Raw genomic sequence first — 16,642 nt, 5'->3', positions numbered from 1 at the left:
AAAGGGGTTGGGATGATATCAGAGTAAGATTTTTGTCTGAACTATAAGTAATGCTTACCATTCTGTTTTGGCAAGGCACACAAAGACACCTTAAAAATAAAGAAATTTGCACTAGGAAATTGATGTTAATGCAGGAATTTGATCTTTAAGAATCCATGAATCTGTTAAAGACCAAGTTTAGTGACCACTTGTCCAGAATTCTGGAAGTAAAAAGCTATATCCAAATGCTGTGCCAACAAGGGGGAAAAAAAAGGTGTTTGCCCATACATCATGCTGAGTTTAGGAAGAAAAATTTTAAAAAAGTAATGTTTACTGTGATTTATGATCAGTTATTAAACTAACACAGTCTAGGTATTGTGAGTAGGAGAGAATGATAAATGTAGCATATCTTGGCTTTAGTAAGACTTTTAAAACAGTTCTGTGTGTGACATTCTGCTGAATAAGCTAGAGAAATATTCTGTTAATTAAGCTGCAATAAAGTGTGTAGCTGATTAGAAAAGTAGACTAGCTACCATGGACTCAACTGTCCACTCACTGGGTTGCACTAGGGACTCTCCTGGATGCAGTATTGTTATATTTTTGTTATTTTTTGCTTTAGTGTATTAGGTGCTGGAATAAAGTGTTTGGTTACATTTGCAGGTGATGCCAGTATGATGTGGGAGACTACAGTGTTAGAATTAAAAATGAAATTTTAAGAAAGCATCCAGAAAAAGCATGCAGTGCAGTAAGAGGAAAAGGCACATTACTGTTTAGTGCATGATTATGATACAAAGAGTAACTAGTTAGGAGATAAGCCTTCAAAAAAGAAGGTATGGGGGACTCTGGATCACAAACTGATCGTTAATCAAACTGATCATACCTGAGATGTACAAAGAGAGATGTTATATTTAACACATGAAAGTATTCCTCCTGAATATTCAGAAGACTGGTATCTCACCCTTGGAAAAGCCTCAGCTACCATATTCTGTCCATTTTGGCAAGAAATATGTAGAGAAAGTCCAAAGCAAACCGAATTGCATGATAAGAAGACTACAGGAGAGATAAATGAATAAAAAGACTTAAAATAGTTAGATTTCTTTAATTTAGAGAAGACTGGGGAATGTCTTCAAACAGCCTAAATTAATACAAAGATGAAGAGAGAAGTTGCTGCAAAGAAGGGAAAAAAGTTGTTCTTCAACTCTGGTCAGACCAAAAATAAGTTAAATTGTAGCAAGATGATTTGGGTAAGGCAACAGAAAGTTTTTTTGCTAACAATAATTGCACTAGAGAAGTTTGCTAGGGAAGTTGAATAATCTCTGCGATTGGAAGATTTTAAGGACAGGCTAATGTGTGTTAAAAACTGTTTTGAGTATTGTTGAGTCTCCCCTGGCCATGCTTGATATCCTAAGGTGATTTCCTGCTGCATTTTGTTTGTTTGTTCCCCAGTACAGCTTCTTTGTAGGATTTTGTTTGTTCCTTCCTTGGCACTTTGTTTTAACATCAGGTATTAATTTAGCGCGTGCACTCTCTCTCTCATATTAAAAAGCATGAATTAAATCAAGTAGGAGAGGTGGCAGTTTTGGGTTTACCATAATAAGTTTAGTTACACAAATGTCTGCCAGATTAATGCTTATTTTCTTTTGCTCATTTGTAATATAATTGATCGGCACTATTTGTCAGTTCTGTTAAAATGAAGTATTCAATGTCTGGGTTATGTGATGATAAGCGGGGGCAGTGGGGAGTAGGAGCTACATAAAATGTTTTTTTTTTTCCTTTTGAATTTATAGGTAGAATGTTTTGTTTACCTTTTTTGCTTTAAAGTAGAACTTCCTAGAGGTCAAAGCCATAAGAAATTCATGCTGCTATGTAGTATAACTAGTGCTAAATACAGGATTTTTTAAAAACTTACTTCATGTAGCAGATGCTGAAAAGTGTAGCGTAGATCCTCTGGGTGAATGAAGGCTTTTCCATGGGATTATTGTACACTAAAGAGAAAAAATAGTCATTTTATTAATGCCCTTGAGTTTTGACAGAAATTTGAGTAAGTTAGAGATTATACAGTTTCCCACATCCAAAACCATATAGGTACTTTATCGTGAAACTACTGTTAGCTGAAGATCAGTAAGCTTACCCTGCTCTGTCAGGCCACATGTCCATCTTGCCCATACACCGTCTTCATCAGTAGTAGGTAGATATAAAAACCAGAATGTAATAATTATCCTGCGTCTGGTATATTCTCTCACCTTTCAGCAATAGCCATGCCCCTCTGTCTTCGAGGCATAACAGAAAAGAATAATAGTCTATTGTCTCATCTAACATTATAAACTATGGAAGTCAGGGACTTCCTTTTGTATGCTTGCATTGTACCTGGCATAATAGAAATTTGAATGTAGCTTTTAATTACTTTGTGTAATACCATAAGCATTATCCTTCCCAGAAAGAGTATTTCATTTAAAGTTATGAAAATATTAGAATCCAGAAAGATGTCGGTTAGGAGTCTCTGGAGGATATCTGTTCCAGCCACCCACTCAGAGCAGGACTGACTGCAAAGTTAGATCTAACTTTGAAATTAGATCAAGTTCCATAGAGTTATATGCGGTTGAATTTTGAGCATCTTTGGAGATAGAGAGCCTTTCAGGATAACCAGTACCTGTGTTTGAAGAGGCTATATAATTGGACAATATGCTGGTTTATATTCAATATTGTATGCATGTGCAGTCATATAAGAATTTTAGTGCTGGAATCTGTCACACTCCCAATGGTGAAGTCACCTAAAGGTTGTCTGGCCTATGTGAAAATACTTTTAAATTATCCTGGTCCTAATAGTTTCTTCAAACTGTTCTGTAGAACAGAATCTGCAAGATGACTTGACCATCCATTTTTAGTTGTTGTGCCACTTATAGGCAAGGGAAAAAAGTGTAGAAATCAGGAAGAGGAAAACCAGCTTTTCCATTTTATACTTAATATGTTTTTCTCTTTCGACAATATTCTGCCTAAAAACAAAAGAGTTGCTAAGGATCTGGAGCTTATATTTTAAATTAGAGTCTAAATACAGCACTGCATCACTTCTGGTTTCTGCTTGGCCTATGACATCACAACAAATGAAAGCAATTTCTGTTGGAATCTGTGGGGCTGAATTGAAGAGTTTTGGTGTAGAGTGGCAGGGTAAGATACAAAGACGTATCTTCACTTTGTTTCAAGAGCTGTCAGAAGAGAAAGCTAAAAAGAGGAATGTTTTCCACATATTCCGTAAATAAAAAGTACTACTGTTTTGGGCTCCTCCTTCAGTAAGTAGAATAAATGTACTTTTTGGACAGCATACAATTATGCAGTTATTTCACCATTAGATCTTTAATTAATGTTATTCTTTAAATAAGGGCACAGGAAGGTGCCTTCTTTGACATTAAATGTAAGAGTTGCTGATATAACCCATCTATGGTATTCATTCCTATCACCCAGAATTTATCACCTCCGTGGTCTGGTTGCAATTAAGGTTTCATAGGAGCGCTCCTCACCTGCTCCAGTCCAAAGTCAGTCATCTTGGTTCTACGGTTTGAAGTCACTTGAGCTACATCAGTTTATTCTGGTTTTTTTTAGGAATGCTTACATGCTCCTTTACATTGGATCTGTTGTACAGCCACTAACAAGAAACAAAATGATGACCGCGCCTTAAACTGTCATAGCTGGTTTTAAGTTGTTCATCTGAACCCAAGAATGTGCCGCCACTTAAAATGAACCCCTGTGTATGTCTCCAGCTGTTTGCAGTTTCAGAGTGGCCCAGCATTTGGACACTAATGGATTAAAGGGGAGAGAGATCAGTGCCTGAGAAGAAACAACTGTTCCTCAGGTGTTAAAAGCCTTTAGTCAGAAATGGGGTCCAGAACAAGCCAACAAGGAAAGATGCATATGAATAGCTAAATCCACCCAGGTGCTGGAACAGCCATTGTGTTGCATCCCCCCAGCTAATGGATGAGTGCATGTACGCCAGTCCCACTGCAGTTGTCTGAGAGTTTAAAAATCCTGGATTAGATTACTTCTAATTTTATTCTAATTAATTCTAAGTTTGCCAGAGTAAGGCTTATATGACAGGTTCTCTAATTCTGATGGTGATGATGGTTTGTCAATATGTATCAAAGTTTTATATCTTTTTTCCATTAAAGTAAATCTTTATAAGCTGTTGTGTTGAATAGGGAGTAGTATATATATTTTGTAATTTTGTATTTTCTTCAATTTGGTACCTTTTGGCATGACGCTGCAGACGATGTGCAATGATGTGTACATAAGTGAGAGATTTTCTGTAGTCTCTGAAGCATATTTGGAAAGTTGTATTTAAAGCTTAGCTTATTAATGTTGTGTTTCAGGGACATGTAGGTAATTACTTTTACAGCTATAGATGGGTGATGCCGTCTTGTGAATGCAAAATAAGTTTCTTCACTCTGGCTGAATCAGCTCTTTGTGGTTTTCGATGATATTAACCAGTGACTTACAAATGCGCCAGTGACGGGCAGGTTTTGCATTCACTGTTCCTCTGTAAAAGCACAGGTCTTTTTCCCTGGTGCTCGCAGGAAGACTTCTGCAGGCCAACTGATAAGACTCCCTCCTGTGCAGGTAGATGCAATGTAATGAAATTGGATGTGTGTGCTGGGCGTTGTAAATAAAATGAGATTGACCCCAGCCATTATCTCATTTATCTCATTTACATTGTAAAATCAGTATCTACACTATTGATTAGAGCATAATTAGTTAATTATGAACAGGAGAATGCAGAGTTATGTAGGGCTTGAGCACAGCCAGCTGTACTGCTAAGAAGCCTAATAAAAACAATCCAAGGGCATGAGCAGATGGAGATCACTTTATTAAAGAACAAAGCAGACATATTTCAGGTATGGAAATGCCTAATTAAGCTTTCTTGCTGTGAAGATGTAGCTGACCTGCATTCTATACTTTTATAAGTGAAAATGTTTTGTTTTATTACTTTTTAATTTATTAACTTAACTCCTTCAGAATTCACCTTTCTTCTTCACATCCCATTTTCTCAGTATATAATGGGCATATATCTATTCTCATTAATTGCTGGAATGAGGAACACAGTGATTTCTGATTTTGATGCATAAAGTAATTTCAGGCTTGTTAAAAACACTGATAGTAAGCAATTACCTGTCAGTTAGAGGTAAATTAGGAGGTTAGGTTAGCTTGTCTTTGTATGGAGCTTTGTTTTTATTTTCACAAAGTTTTCAGTGGAACTGCTAGCCAGGCCACTAAAGATGGCTGTGCACTTAGTTGCATTTGTAAGTTGTGGATAACTTTTTTTGTGGTTAAGTACATAAGTGATAGGAAGATAAAATATTTGCTAATTTAAGGACTGTTTTGAAGGCATGACCTTGAAGCCACAAGGGTAAAAATTTCAACTGAACCTTTAAAATGGAGGAATTGGTTTCTTTCCCTCTTTTCCCCTCTAGCCCAACAGTTTAACTTGTGCTGTTAAGCCATCTTCAGGATGGAAGTGGATGATATTTGTAAATGACAGTGTCGTGTGGCTCCTTGCTCTGTAAATGTCTGTACTGTGATTGATCTGTGAGTGCGTTTGCTGAAAGGCTGCGAGATTGTCAGCATGACACCTTTTGTGACCTAACAATTTCTTTCTCTAATTAAGTTGAAAGTACTCCTTATTTTGTATCGCTTGCTTATTTTCTGAATCTGACAGTGGATTTTCTGTCATTTTATGTTGCTAGACAAAAGAACACAAAATAGTATATACTTGAAGGCTTTATTTCATTTTACTAGTGCTATTTTAACCTAGGTATGAGGTTTTCTTTCAGAATTAGGAATTAAGAATGCCAATTTTGTTTTCTGTACTGTGATACATGTAAGCTTCACATTTTGTCCCAAGTCAGTCTCAGCAGACAAGAGAGCTGCCAGACAGCTAGGGCATCATCTTTGACCAAGGTACAGTGTGTATTCATCCATTTTCCCAGCATCATGCTCTGGGAACTTCAGAATCTGTGAATTTGTGTTCCACAATACAGAACTTGTATTCCAATAAAAAGCAGTATGATGGAACTGTTTGAAAATACTTGGTATAGTTACATTTTTATCACCATGCAGCTTTTTATGTTCTGATACATGAAAATACACTTTTGTTATTTGCATTTTCTCAGCTGTGCAGATGCAGATAAAAGCCATTAGTATCTGAACACTTTCATATAGATATTTTTAACTCATTTCAGGAAAATGCAATTTTTCTTCTGCCAAACTAAACAGCTTTGAAGTGATAAAAATTAATGACAATAAATATTAAAAAACATTCAGCTTTAGAATGGCGCCTCCAGATCTGTATTTAATTTCATAATGTTCTGGTTATTTCAACCCAGCCTTGCTAACTCCCTCAGCGTACTTCTGAAATGTGGCTGAAGGTGCAGTCAGGAAATACCACATTCTAGATTCAGAATGGAAAAGATGTAAGAAGAGATGGCAAAGTGTAATTTTAAAGGGGAAACATTTTCTTTTGCATGTATAAGCACTTGTGTTTATAGACCATCACTTCAGAAAAAAATCTAAATTAATACTGTTTGAAGTCAGATGTAGATTTTAGGATTAAGCTCTGAAAAGACACTAAATCAGTCAGAAATAGTGTGACGCTTTATTTTGTGTTACTTAGAGGATCCCAAACAGTTTACAAGAAGGGAGTTCTGATAAGCAGTGCTCAAATGCAAGCACTTATGTGAATAAGATTCTAGATACAGAAATAGGTTAGTAAAAATGTATTCCTTTACAGATGAGAACATTGAGGCTCAAAGGAGGCTTAATCTTTTGCTGAAGGTCACATACACTGTTGGGATGTAGGACTGTAACCTATCTCATCTCCCACCCTTAACCTTTTTATTATTTTAATATGCCTTTCACAAGAAATAAAACTGCATATACTCCTGATTGTAAGTAATATATTTCTACATTAGAACTCTTCTTTCTTTAAAAACTGAGAAGGTTTCCTTTTTTAAGTGTTTTATTTATCCTGAAATTAGATTGAGTTATTACTAAACAATCCTAAGAATATAGAGTGTAATATGGTATATCCCATTTTTTTAAAATACCAAAACCATGTCAGTCTAGTGTTGCATACTGTGGATAGGTAGATTATTGCTTTTAATGTCTACTTAGTGGAAGACAGTACATGCAATACTCGTAGCAGTGCTCACGTCTTACATATAACTGCTAAAACCAGAAGGCTTCCCTGGCAAGCACAGCCTTGGCAGCAAGGACAAAAGTATTTACTTAAGTTAAAGAATCATAATCAGAAAATGGTTACTTCTTTTTATTTGGAGACTAATCCTTGGAGACAAGTCACACGAACATTTTCTTCTGTTAATACAGCAGCATGTTCTGTTAGTTGAATCCTCTTTCTGTGATGCACCCTGTGTTCTGTTGACAAATTATATCCCTCTGTCTTTGATGATGCCTGTGCCATGCTGTTATTGCAATTTTTGGAGATTTTTGTGTTGGCATGTTTTGTAGAGGAGAAAATGAGTGGCCAGGGAAGCGGAGAAAGAAAGTGTAGGAGATTTCTTAATGACCTATTTTTAGATCATTTATATTGGCTTTAACTCAGAGTTTAAGGGCTTTTAATGAGGACAATATTGCAAAGTAAATTTGAAAAAAGCTTTCTTTTTCATACAAAAAAATATAGGGGGATATGCAAATAAACTGAAATTCAGTAGGATATATGGAAATCTCTGTTACTTGTTTTTAAAACTCTCTTTCTCATTTTGAGCATATTATTGTACTGATTTAAAAATCCTTTCATGAAGCACTTGTTATACTGTAGTGTTTCTTCAATGCTGGTACTTTAAGAATAGGTGAACAATAGCTATGCTATGTGTTTTGAGCTTTTTGTGTCGACCATACATAGTACAAAACACTAATGAAAGGTTTATTAAAAAAGAACATAAAATTGCTGTGTGTACACAGGGCAGTTTTACAAGTGAAAGATCACAGTGAAATCCTTTTAAATAAATGCCCCTTTCCAGAAAATTCAAAGCAAATCAGAAAATATTTTGTGCATTCATTTATCAACCACGTAGTCCTGGTGTAAAAAATATAATTAATAGCTGTAAATTATACTTGAATTCTTGGTTATGTGACAAGACATTTCAGAGTTTACCTTGAGAAGGTAGATGTGTAAAATGGTGTCTTAAAACTATGAAAGATCAATATCGTTGCTGTCTAAAAAAATGACAAATTTCTGAAATTAAATGGCAATGAATGACATTGAAGTATCTAAAAAATTGAGCTGGTTATACATTTTTTCTTTAATTTGCAAGTCTCTGAAATAATGTCATTTATATAAGATCATGACAAAGGTGATATACGAGTGTCTGCATCAGAATATTCCGAATTAGGCAGAACCTAATTGAAGTGATTGTGTTTGAAAATACCCCTTATAGAAAATGGGTTTTCTGTATCGTGATAATGAATCAGGAAATCTTGTGCTGACAATTGCGGGGAAGCTGAATCTAAAATAGTATAGAAGTACCATTTATAGATAAGTGTATATTTTGTTTTTCTGTTGCAGGTGTGATGAATGCAGGCTTTGCTACCATTTTGGCTGTCTAGACCCTCCCTTGAAAAAGTCTCCTAAACAGACTGGCTATGGATGGATTTGTCAGGAATGTGACTCTACATCCTCCAAAGTAAGTTAATTCATCCTGTGAAATAGTTGAAGTATTCTGGTTTTAGCAGTCTTACTTGGCATCTGAAGTTTTTGTTGAAATGCTATACATAGGTCTGCTCTGAAAAACAGTAGAATAAAATAATGATTTCAGATTCTCTGTAAAACAGGTAAAAAACAGAATGTATGCAAAATGGAAATATTCTTAATCAATAAAGAGAATTTTATTATCCCCGTTAAATGCTCTCTTTTCACATTATGTTCTCTCTGAGAAAGGAATGAGTATGGATACTCTATCAGGACTGGTAATATTATTGACAAGTGAAAGTATTTCAGGAGTAGTAGAGAATACAAACCTCTAAGGACAGAGATAAAAAATGCATGTTTTTCTAAATAAATGAAGATGATTTTAATTACTAAACCTGTTTTTTTCACTGGAAAATCATATGAAGGTTGTTAACACTTTATATTGATTGGTATGCCTTGATCAAATATAACATTGTAAAACTAGAACTAAATTTTTGATGTGGATTAACTCTCTTTAATAATATTGACAGTAATAGTATGCTTCTGTAGTACCAACTTGTCAAAAAATAAAGATTTTGATTCTTTGTTTGTCTGCACAGAAGCTTCTTTAATACTGGCATTCTTTTCTATCATCACCATAACCTCTGAAGAGACACTTTCCAGTTCATTTTCAAAATTGGATTTATAAAATGCATCTGATACCTCAATGTTAAAATAAAAGAGCGTTCTAAAAGTCTTTAAAATTTTGCAGGCTATTCTGCCACTTTCTTTGTATTTCGCAGAATTTTTTAACTAGTAAGGAAGCAACTCAATATTTGGACACACAGGGACACAGCTATGCAGAGATGCTGTCATAAGTTACCTGTTAGCATACTTGGATACTTAAACTCTTTCATGACGTTACTCTTAAGAATGGAAGATAAAAAATGTTCAGAGAGAGGTATAATTTTTTGGCTTTCTAGTGTCCCTTTCCAACTGGACAAATATGGTATTCAGTTTCACCCCAGGGGGTTAATCAAATTGTTCTTCTGTAAGGAGATATGAAGACAGACATCGGAAATTAGCTGTCCACTATAGTTTGGACATCAAGCAATCTTTCTCAAATACTACTTAGATTCAATGGACGTTCCAAGAGTGAATTAAAATTGTTATTGAATTCCTGTCACCTGCTTAAACTAAAAGGGGTTCTTGAGATAACGTTAGTTAAAATCTTCCGTCTCCTGTTTTATTGGCTTCTTCTGAGTAAACAAAAAAACCCAGGGTATGTAATTTCTAAATGTGTTTTCCAGGAGATTAGCACAGTATGTACCAGATAAAATTTTTAAAACACTTTATCATGTAAATTAAGTATGAGTGACTTCACTTAGTGGAGGGCGTGTATTAGTTTTAAGGTGCGTGTTGAAAAATACAATGTTCAGAAGAGTAAACAAAGTACATTGTTAGAATGATGATATATTTTGTTATCTTACTGATTATTACAAATTTAAAAAATGCTTGCTATTGTGTTTAATTTTCATTCACAAAGATTTTTAATGAGCAAATCTAAATAAAGTATTTTGCCCTTTCAAGCACAGGCAATTTGATTTGTATTTGAGTGAATATGTAATGAATATGACAGATACTGAAAAATTGTCTTATGGGGACTCCTTGTGGTTTTGTTTAGTCACTTTCCTGTAGCTTTTCCACAGAGCTGTGCAGAGAAGTTTCTCTGAAAAAGCTACATTGCTCTCTGTGTTTTAAAAAGTCTTTTTTTGTAGCTTTTTTTGTTTGCTTTATTCTATACTGCATAACAAATTCAAACAATATGGTGTTGAGTTAAACTCCCTGCAGCCTCAATGTGAATGTATTTTTTAAAGGATTAGGGCTTTGTTTATGTACTTAATCGTTTTCAAATTCAGTATTTTGTATGGCTTTAGGATTGTGTATTATATATCTGCGATTTTGCACAGCTTTTCACAGCCAGGAGGAACTGGTACGATAAGGCTTTGTCTACCCCTCACTAGAGGGAGTAGTCTCTCCAGTGTGTACTTAGAGATCAGAAGAGGAAAATCGTAGAGAAAGTTGTGTTGTTTGCTGCACTCTGCCTGACCTGTGGATGAATTACAAGCCTGAGCTACCAGCAATTTCAATCTCTCAGTCACTCACTAAATCCAATTTTTGGAGTGTCACAGTGAAGTTTCTTGTACAGATTATTGCAGCAAAATGGGATTGAATTTCCAGCTTTGGCCAAGGAGACTATTGTTTTGTTTTCATTCCTTCAACTTTGTTAATCTGTTTTGATCCAGTTTAAATCACTGTTATGGTATACATTTTAAAATTCCCCAACAGTATCTTCTGTAGCAGTATTGCACCTTCAAAAAAATTGGTAGGTAAATTACACTGTTTCAGTGATGACAGAGATTATAGTGCGTAGCATATAGTGGTTCAGTTAGTTTTTATTTCTAATTACGAAATTCAATTTTAGATGTTCAGGAAAAGTTGCATACTGCTGACACAAATAATATGGTTTTATTTTCAGATTTTGCTAAGCACTTGCAGGTGTCAGCAGTACAAGGGATGTAATTTAGCGGTAATAAACATACGCTTTAAATTGTTATCTATCACAAATGTTGGACATGCTGCTTCCATTTTGCTTGTACTAGTCACAGGACTCTTCAGCAATTGTGTCAGTTTTTCCACCAGCGTAACATATCCCCATATTACCCTGCCTGTCAAATAATAGACAGACAGGGACTTTGCTGTAGGGCATGAGGGCAACAGCTTCTCTGCTGGTAATACTCACTGTCACTTTTATAGAATGGGTGATGCTCACTACTAAGGTCTGACAAGCTCTCTCATCTCAAAAACATTGTAGATTTTGTTACATCACATGAAAGCTGAAGTAAACCTATAAGCTCTCCGTTTCTATAACATTATCCATCTACCCTGCGGAAGGATTATGGTGCGCTTTCAGGATTGCCAAACAGCACTCTAAATCATAAATTTCCTTATAGTTTGAAATAATGATACTTAGAATGAATATAGAATCTTGGTTTAGTTGAATTTAATAAAAATAAAATAAATAAAATATAAACCAAATTATTCAATATTACAATGTGGCAATACTCAGTAGGAATAAATGTGGCCTGACCACTTGTTCATTACGTGTGATAAGGGTCTCATTATAAGGTCTCGTTGTTATTAGATATGGATTCCTTTCTGTTGCCTTCCATTTTAAAAGTACTGTTTAAAGTATCTCCTGCTATTTTAAAATTTTGCAAAACACCAAGTCAGCAAAGAGTTTAAACATGCATCATGGTGGTTACAATGACCGTGCTAGTTAGGTTTCTATCTGCTCATCTTTGCGTACAATCTATTTTGCAAAATGCTGTAGAGTGTACACGTCAGGTCATTATTTGCGTGCTGCAAGATCAGCTGCCTTGTCTCTAGACTTCTGTTTAGTTTGCTTTTATTTCAGCTTTTTACTGTATTGCATTTTTTCAGTGGAAATAAATTGTCAGTGTATATGCATAGAATTCTCATCTAAACCCCTCAGGAAATATTTTCTGGAACTACAAATACATGACACACTAACCCTAGCAAGTAATATATTTTTGTACACCTTTTGTGTTGGAAAGCAGTCATGGATGATTTTGCTTATTAGCCAAGTAGAAGCATTTCTTTGGGTGTATCTCGCTTTCACATAGTGAATAAGCAAATGTAATTGGACACTGTAATATTAAAACATGGAGTATAATGTTTGAAATAATATTTTAAATTAAAAATAATTTTTAAAATGTAAAATTTATTTCAAACCTCTTAATTTGGTCAGATAAAAAAAGTGAGCAATTCAATTTAATTCCTGTAGTCCATGGAATTTTATTCTAGTAAAAAATAATGTTGGTCCTTAAGAAGGCCTGTGAGGAGTGTAGAAGTTTCTGATCTACTTATGAGTTGTGCAGGTGACGATCTCATTATGGTTTATGGAATTTAATCTTTTTCATTATGCCTTTTCTTCAAACTCAGGGAGCATTTTCTCACAAGTGTAGTTTCACACAGGTGTGTTTAAAAAAATAAAGAATGAGACCAAAAAAAACCTGACGTCAAGCTCTCAAAACTTAGGAAATATCAAAATTAAGGTGGCATGCAGTACTTTAAGTCCTTTTGTGGCTATGCCTGAGTTTGCAGCCTTTAATTACTTCATGCTGTGATACTGTGTTTTTTTCTATAGGACCCCTGCCTTCCCTGATTTAGCTGTTGGGGGTCACTAAAAGGAATTAATTTGGATTGAGTATTAGGAGAAGATCCTGTCTTTAGGTTTTGCAAGGCATGAAAACTGAAGCTATGATTTCAGGAACAGAAAAAAAAAAAAAAAAAAAGGAAGCTTGACATTACCTTTGAAGTAGTTGAGCTGTGACCAGAAAATTGAATTTTACCTTTGTCTTACCCCAGAGGTCCTGTGAGAGCTAGACGAGTTAAAATTTTCAAATGTTTAGTAATTTTTTCTCCTTGTTTGCTGTTGCCCAGCTTGGATCCCTTGGCCCAACATGCAAAAATGCTGAATTCTCTGAGCTGCAGCAGGTGATAGTGTAAGCTGTGTTTTGAAAGTACTAAGTCTCCATGATCATGTCGTCTGGGCTATTGCAAATTGAGTAACTAACTTAATAGAAATTTTAATTCTTACTTTCCATGTCTTGGCTTCCATTTTGCAAAATGTCCATACTGCTCTTGTTTTTTAGACATTTTCCATAGATTTGGATGAGTTGTTCTCTGGAGCTGCCTTTTCCTGTCCACTGACTATAGGAGGGAGCTGAGACAGCTAGTTTAGATTAGTGAGGATTATAGTTTAGGTGGGATTCTCCTTGCTTGAGTACACACAGAAGATGATTGAAGCAGCATTGCATGGACAGACTTTATCTGGGCATTTACTAAACGTTCAGAACAAAACATTTTCAATATAGCCAAAATCTTTAACATTTTATATATACAAGGAAACCCTATTTGAATATAATCTATGAGGTTGGCACATGGTGGTAGTATATATGCATGCTTAATCATGTCTTAAATATGCTTTGTATATGATACTTTCTTATCATTCCATACAATGTGATTTTAAGTAGTTACATTTAAAATACGTCTTTCAAAAAATAAAAAAATCCTTCAAGGTCTTTTATATTAATTCAAAGTTGTTTCAGTTGCATATTCTGACAAAGGGTGACTGCAATTGTAAAGAAACTGTGACCCTAATTAAGTCAGCTTACATCAGAGACTTGCATCAGAGAACCCTCTTTTGAGGACACAACATACAAGCAAATGTACTGCCACCATGGCAAACAGCATTGCAACTGAAAAATGGTAAAAGAATACTGCTAATAAATCTGCTTGCTGATACAAGCAGAACATAATATAATGCAAAAAAGTTCCATTTTTTTATGCAACATTTTTCAGCCAGAACTTAGGAGTATTTCAAAGTGGTTTACAGAATAGCATGGTATAGTGTAATTCAGTGACCGCATTTGTAAACGTAGAATCTGTTTTCACTTTTACTAGGTGTGGATGGTATGATCTATTTTATTATATGGTCATCAAGAATGATAAAGTTAAACATTTTTGTGTATATTCATATATTTTAAAGCTGGTTAAGGAGAGTTGAATTATGCTATGTAAATCAGATTAGGACTTTGGTTTCTTGCCTGATGTGCAACAAAAGATGTATTTTATATAGCAACTGGAAAATATGTGGTTATTTTGAAATCATTGTTGTCTTCCTAGGTTTGTGATGAGCAGTCAAACATCGGCACTGGAATGATTTCTTTAAAATTAAACAAGAGAAAATTATCCGAATCTGTAAGGCTGTGTGAAGATTTAACACAAGTCCTTACACCGCTTATGCCCTGTTTTAAGAACTTCAATAATGCCAAACCTTGGCACAGAAAAAAATTTCACTATCAAGATGGTCAAAAAAAAGGTGTGAAATTGCAGTGTACAGTAATTCTTCTCAGTTGGCTGAAATATTGCCAACTTTGTTTTAATATTTGCTCCCCAGGTACCATATTGAAAAAAATGAGTTGGCACAGCCTCTGTTATTTTCTGGCACACAGGTATAATACATCTATGTAATGAATAATTTATATGATAAAATGTTCCAAAAATAATCAGCCTTGAAATTAACTTAAGATGGGACTTGATTTATGAATAGTGGATAAGCTCAGCATAAAGTTAGTTGGTATTAAATCCTCAAATTAATCCAAATAATCAGATACACTTAGTTGGCAGAAGAAGATTCCCATAGTGTAGGTGGGAAGCTTAGGTTTTAATGAAAAATAAGGTTAAGCACTGTAAAGTATTTCTGGAATGGAATGTTTATTTTAAATATTTTAATTCTTCTCCACATCAAAATTAATGCTACGAGTTCCAATACCCCGTGTTACTGGCTGCCAGATCCTCTTCATGGACTTCTAGTGCTTGTACTTCTTCGTAGGTACAGCTTAACTGTATCAAAAAAGTATAGTAAAAAATGGACAATACAGGACAACATTGTCTTTCCCATAAAGTTGTCTGAACAAGTCTCTTTTTGACTGGTTAAACAGATGATAGTACATCAAATACCAGCCAGAAGTTTAAAGAAATTAGAATACAGGGATCTTTTTCTTAATGAGATATTGTTGTTCCAAATGCAAAACCAGATTTCTGATTTTGAAGGATAACACTGAGATATATGAAAGAGTATTAATTAAAATGTTTTAAAAATACAGTACCAGATGGGAGTGCACAGTGAAATACATAATTTTTTCTTGCATTAAACTTTGTCAAAAAACAGCAGTTATAATAAACCTGGTAAGAGTCTGTTTTGCCAGTGGTATATTCTTAGACAAGATTTAAAATATGCACAGCAGTTTTAAGTGAGTATTTTTGTCAAAAAAAAGCCCCATTTTAATGGTATTTGGTCCAAAAATTGTTTGGTTTCCAAGATGCATTTTCTTCTTCCCTGTAGTTTTTCTTATCCAGGAGACTGAAGAAATCACTTGCTGCTTAACTTCATTCACTCTTTCTCATAATCAACCCAACAATGCAGAATTTTTTCCAAAGCTGAAACTTTGCACACTGTTATAAGTTCTTTTTCTTAATGGGAGAGCAGTAGTATCATTTAATGCCTTCCATAATGCTGAATATTTTGTGAAAAAAGTAGGTGGAAAAAATGTTTCGAACACTGCTGAAAACAGTGATTCATTCTGATGTCATTTTACACGCACACACCTTATACTACCTTTAAAATGAAGCAAATTATTTTTTCAAGAGGTTTTGTGAGTGTCTCATGAATCAAATTATTACTGAGGTAGTCCTGCTTTTCATAAGTTGTCTTGACAGTTTTGCTTTTTTGTGACTAAAAATATGTTACTGAAGTTAAAGCAAAAAGGATGGCCGAAATTATAAACAAGCTTGGTCATTAATTATCGCTTTGGTTAAAATACACACCCATGTCTAATTTCCATTGGAACATTTAAGAAGTATCTGATTAGTAACGTACTAGACTTAAAAATTTAAATCACAAACACAGCATAGTGATTATGCATTTTTAATGCATCTAATCTGAATATACACAATCTAGTATTTAAATGTCTAAACCTCTAGTTAGATGTGGTTTGGTTTAGATAGAATAACCATTACCTACTCTAAGGTAGTGGTCAAGGAAGCAAAATCTCTTTGTGCGCAGCTGTTAGAAATGCCACTGCTACTCCTTACCTTCTTTAGGTTATGTTTCTAACAACATCTGCTTACAATTACAGTTTATCTGGGATATAGCTCTTTACTGAATTATGACTTACACTTCCTAAGCCATGACAAAATTAATTTACAGCCTACGTTACCCGCTACTGTAGGGCTGAGCGGCAAGGAATCTCTGCTGGGACCTATCTGCAATTGGGAAAAATCCAAAAAGCAGCTAGCATTGTGTTTGAAGTAAAGCCACTAAACCTGGTTTTGTACTAACAC

The 16,642-nt window shown here is 34.7% G+C and overlaps 1 protein-coding gene across 3 annotated transcripts in view; it reads left to right on the top strand.

Annotated features, from left to right (window-relative positions):
* PHF14 (PHD finger protein 14) overlaps nt 1-16,642 on the top strand; it is a 169,266-nt gene that overhangs the window by 104,270 nt on the left and 48,354 nt on the right. For all 3 annotated transcript variants that reach the window (XM_030008263.1, XM_030008261.1, XM_030008264.1), the window contains exon 17: nt 8,549-8,666. In XM_030008263.1, coding sequence (XP_029864123.1) covers nt 8,549-8,666 — 118 coding nt within the window. The remainder of the gene's footprint in view (nt 1-8,548; nt 8,667-16,642) is intronic.

The sequence above is a fragment of the Aquila chrysaetos genome, chromosome 3, assembly GCF_900496995.4.
Source record: "Aquila chrysaetos chrysaetos chromosome 3, bAquChr1.4, whole genome shotgun sequence".
Classification (NCBI taxonomy): domain Eukaryota; kingdom Metazoa; phylum Chordata; class Aves; order Accipitriformes; family Accipitridae; genus Aquila; species Aquila chrysaetos.
This window is presented reverse-complemented; position numbering and strand designations above follow the sequence as displayed.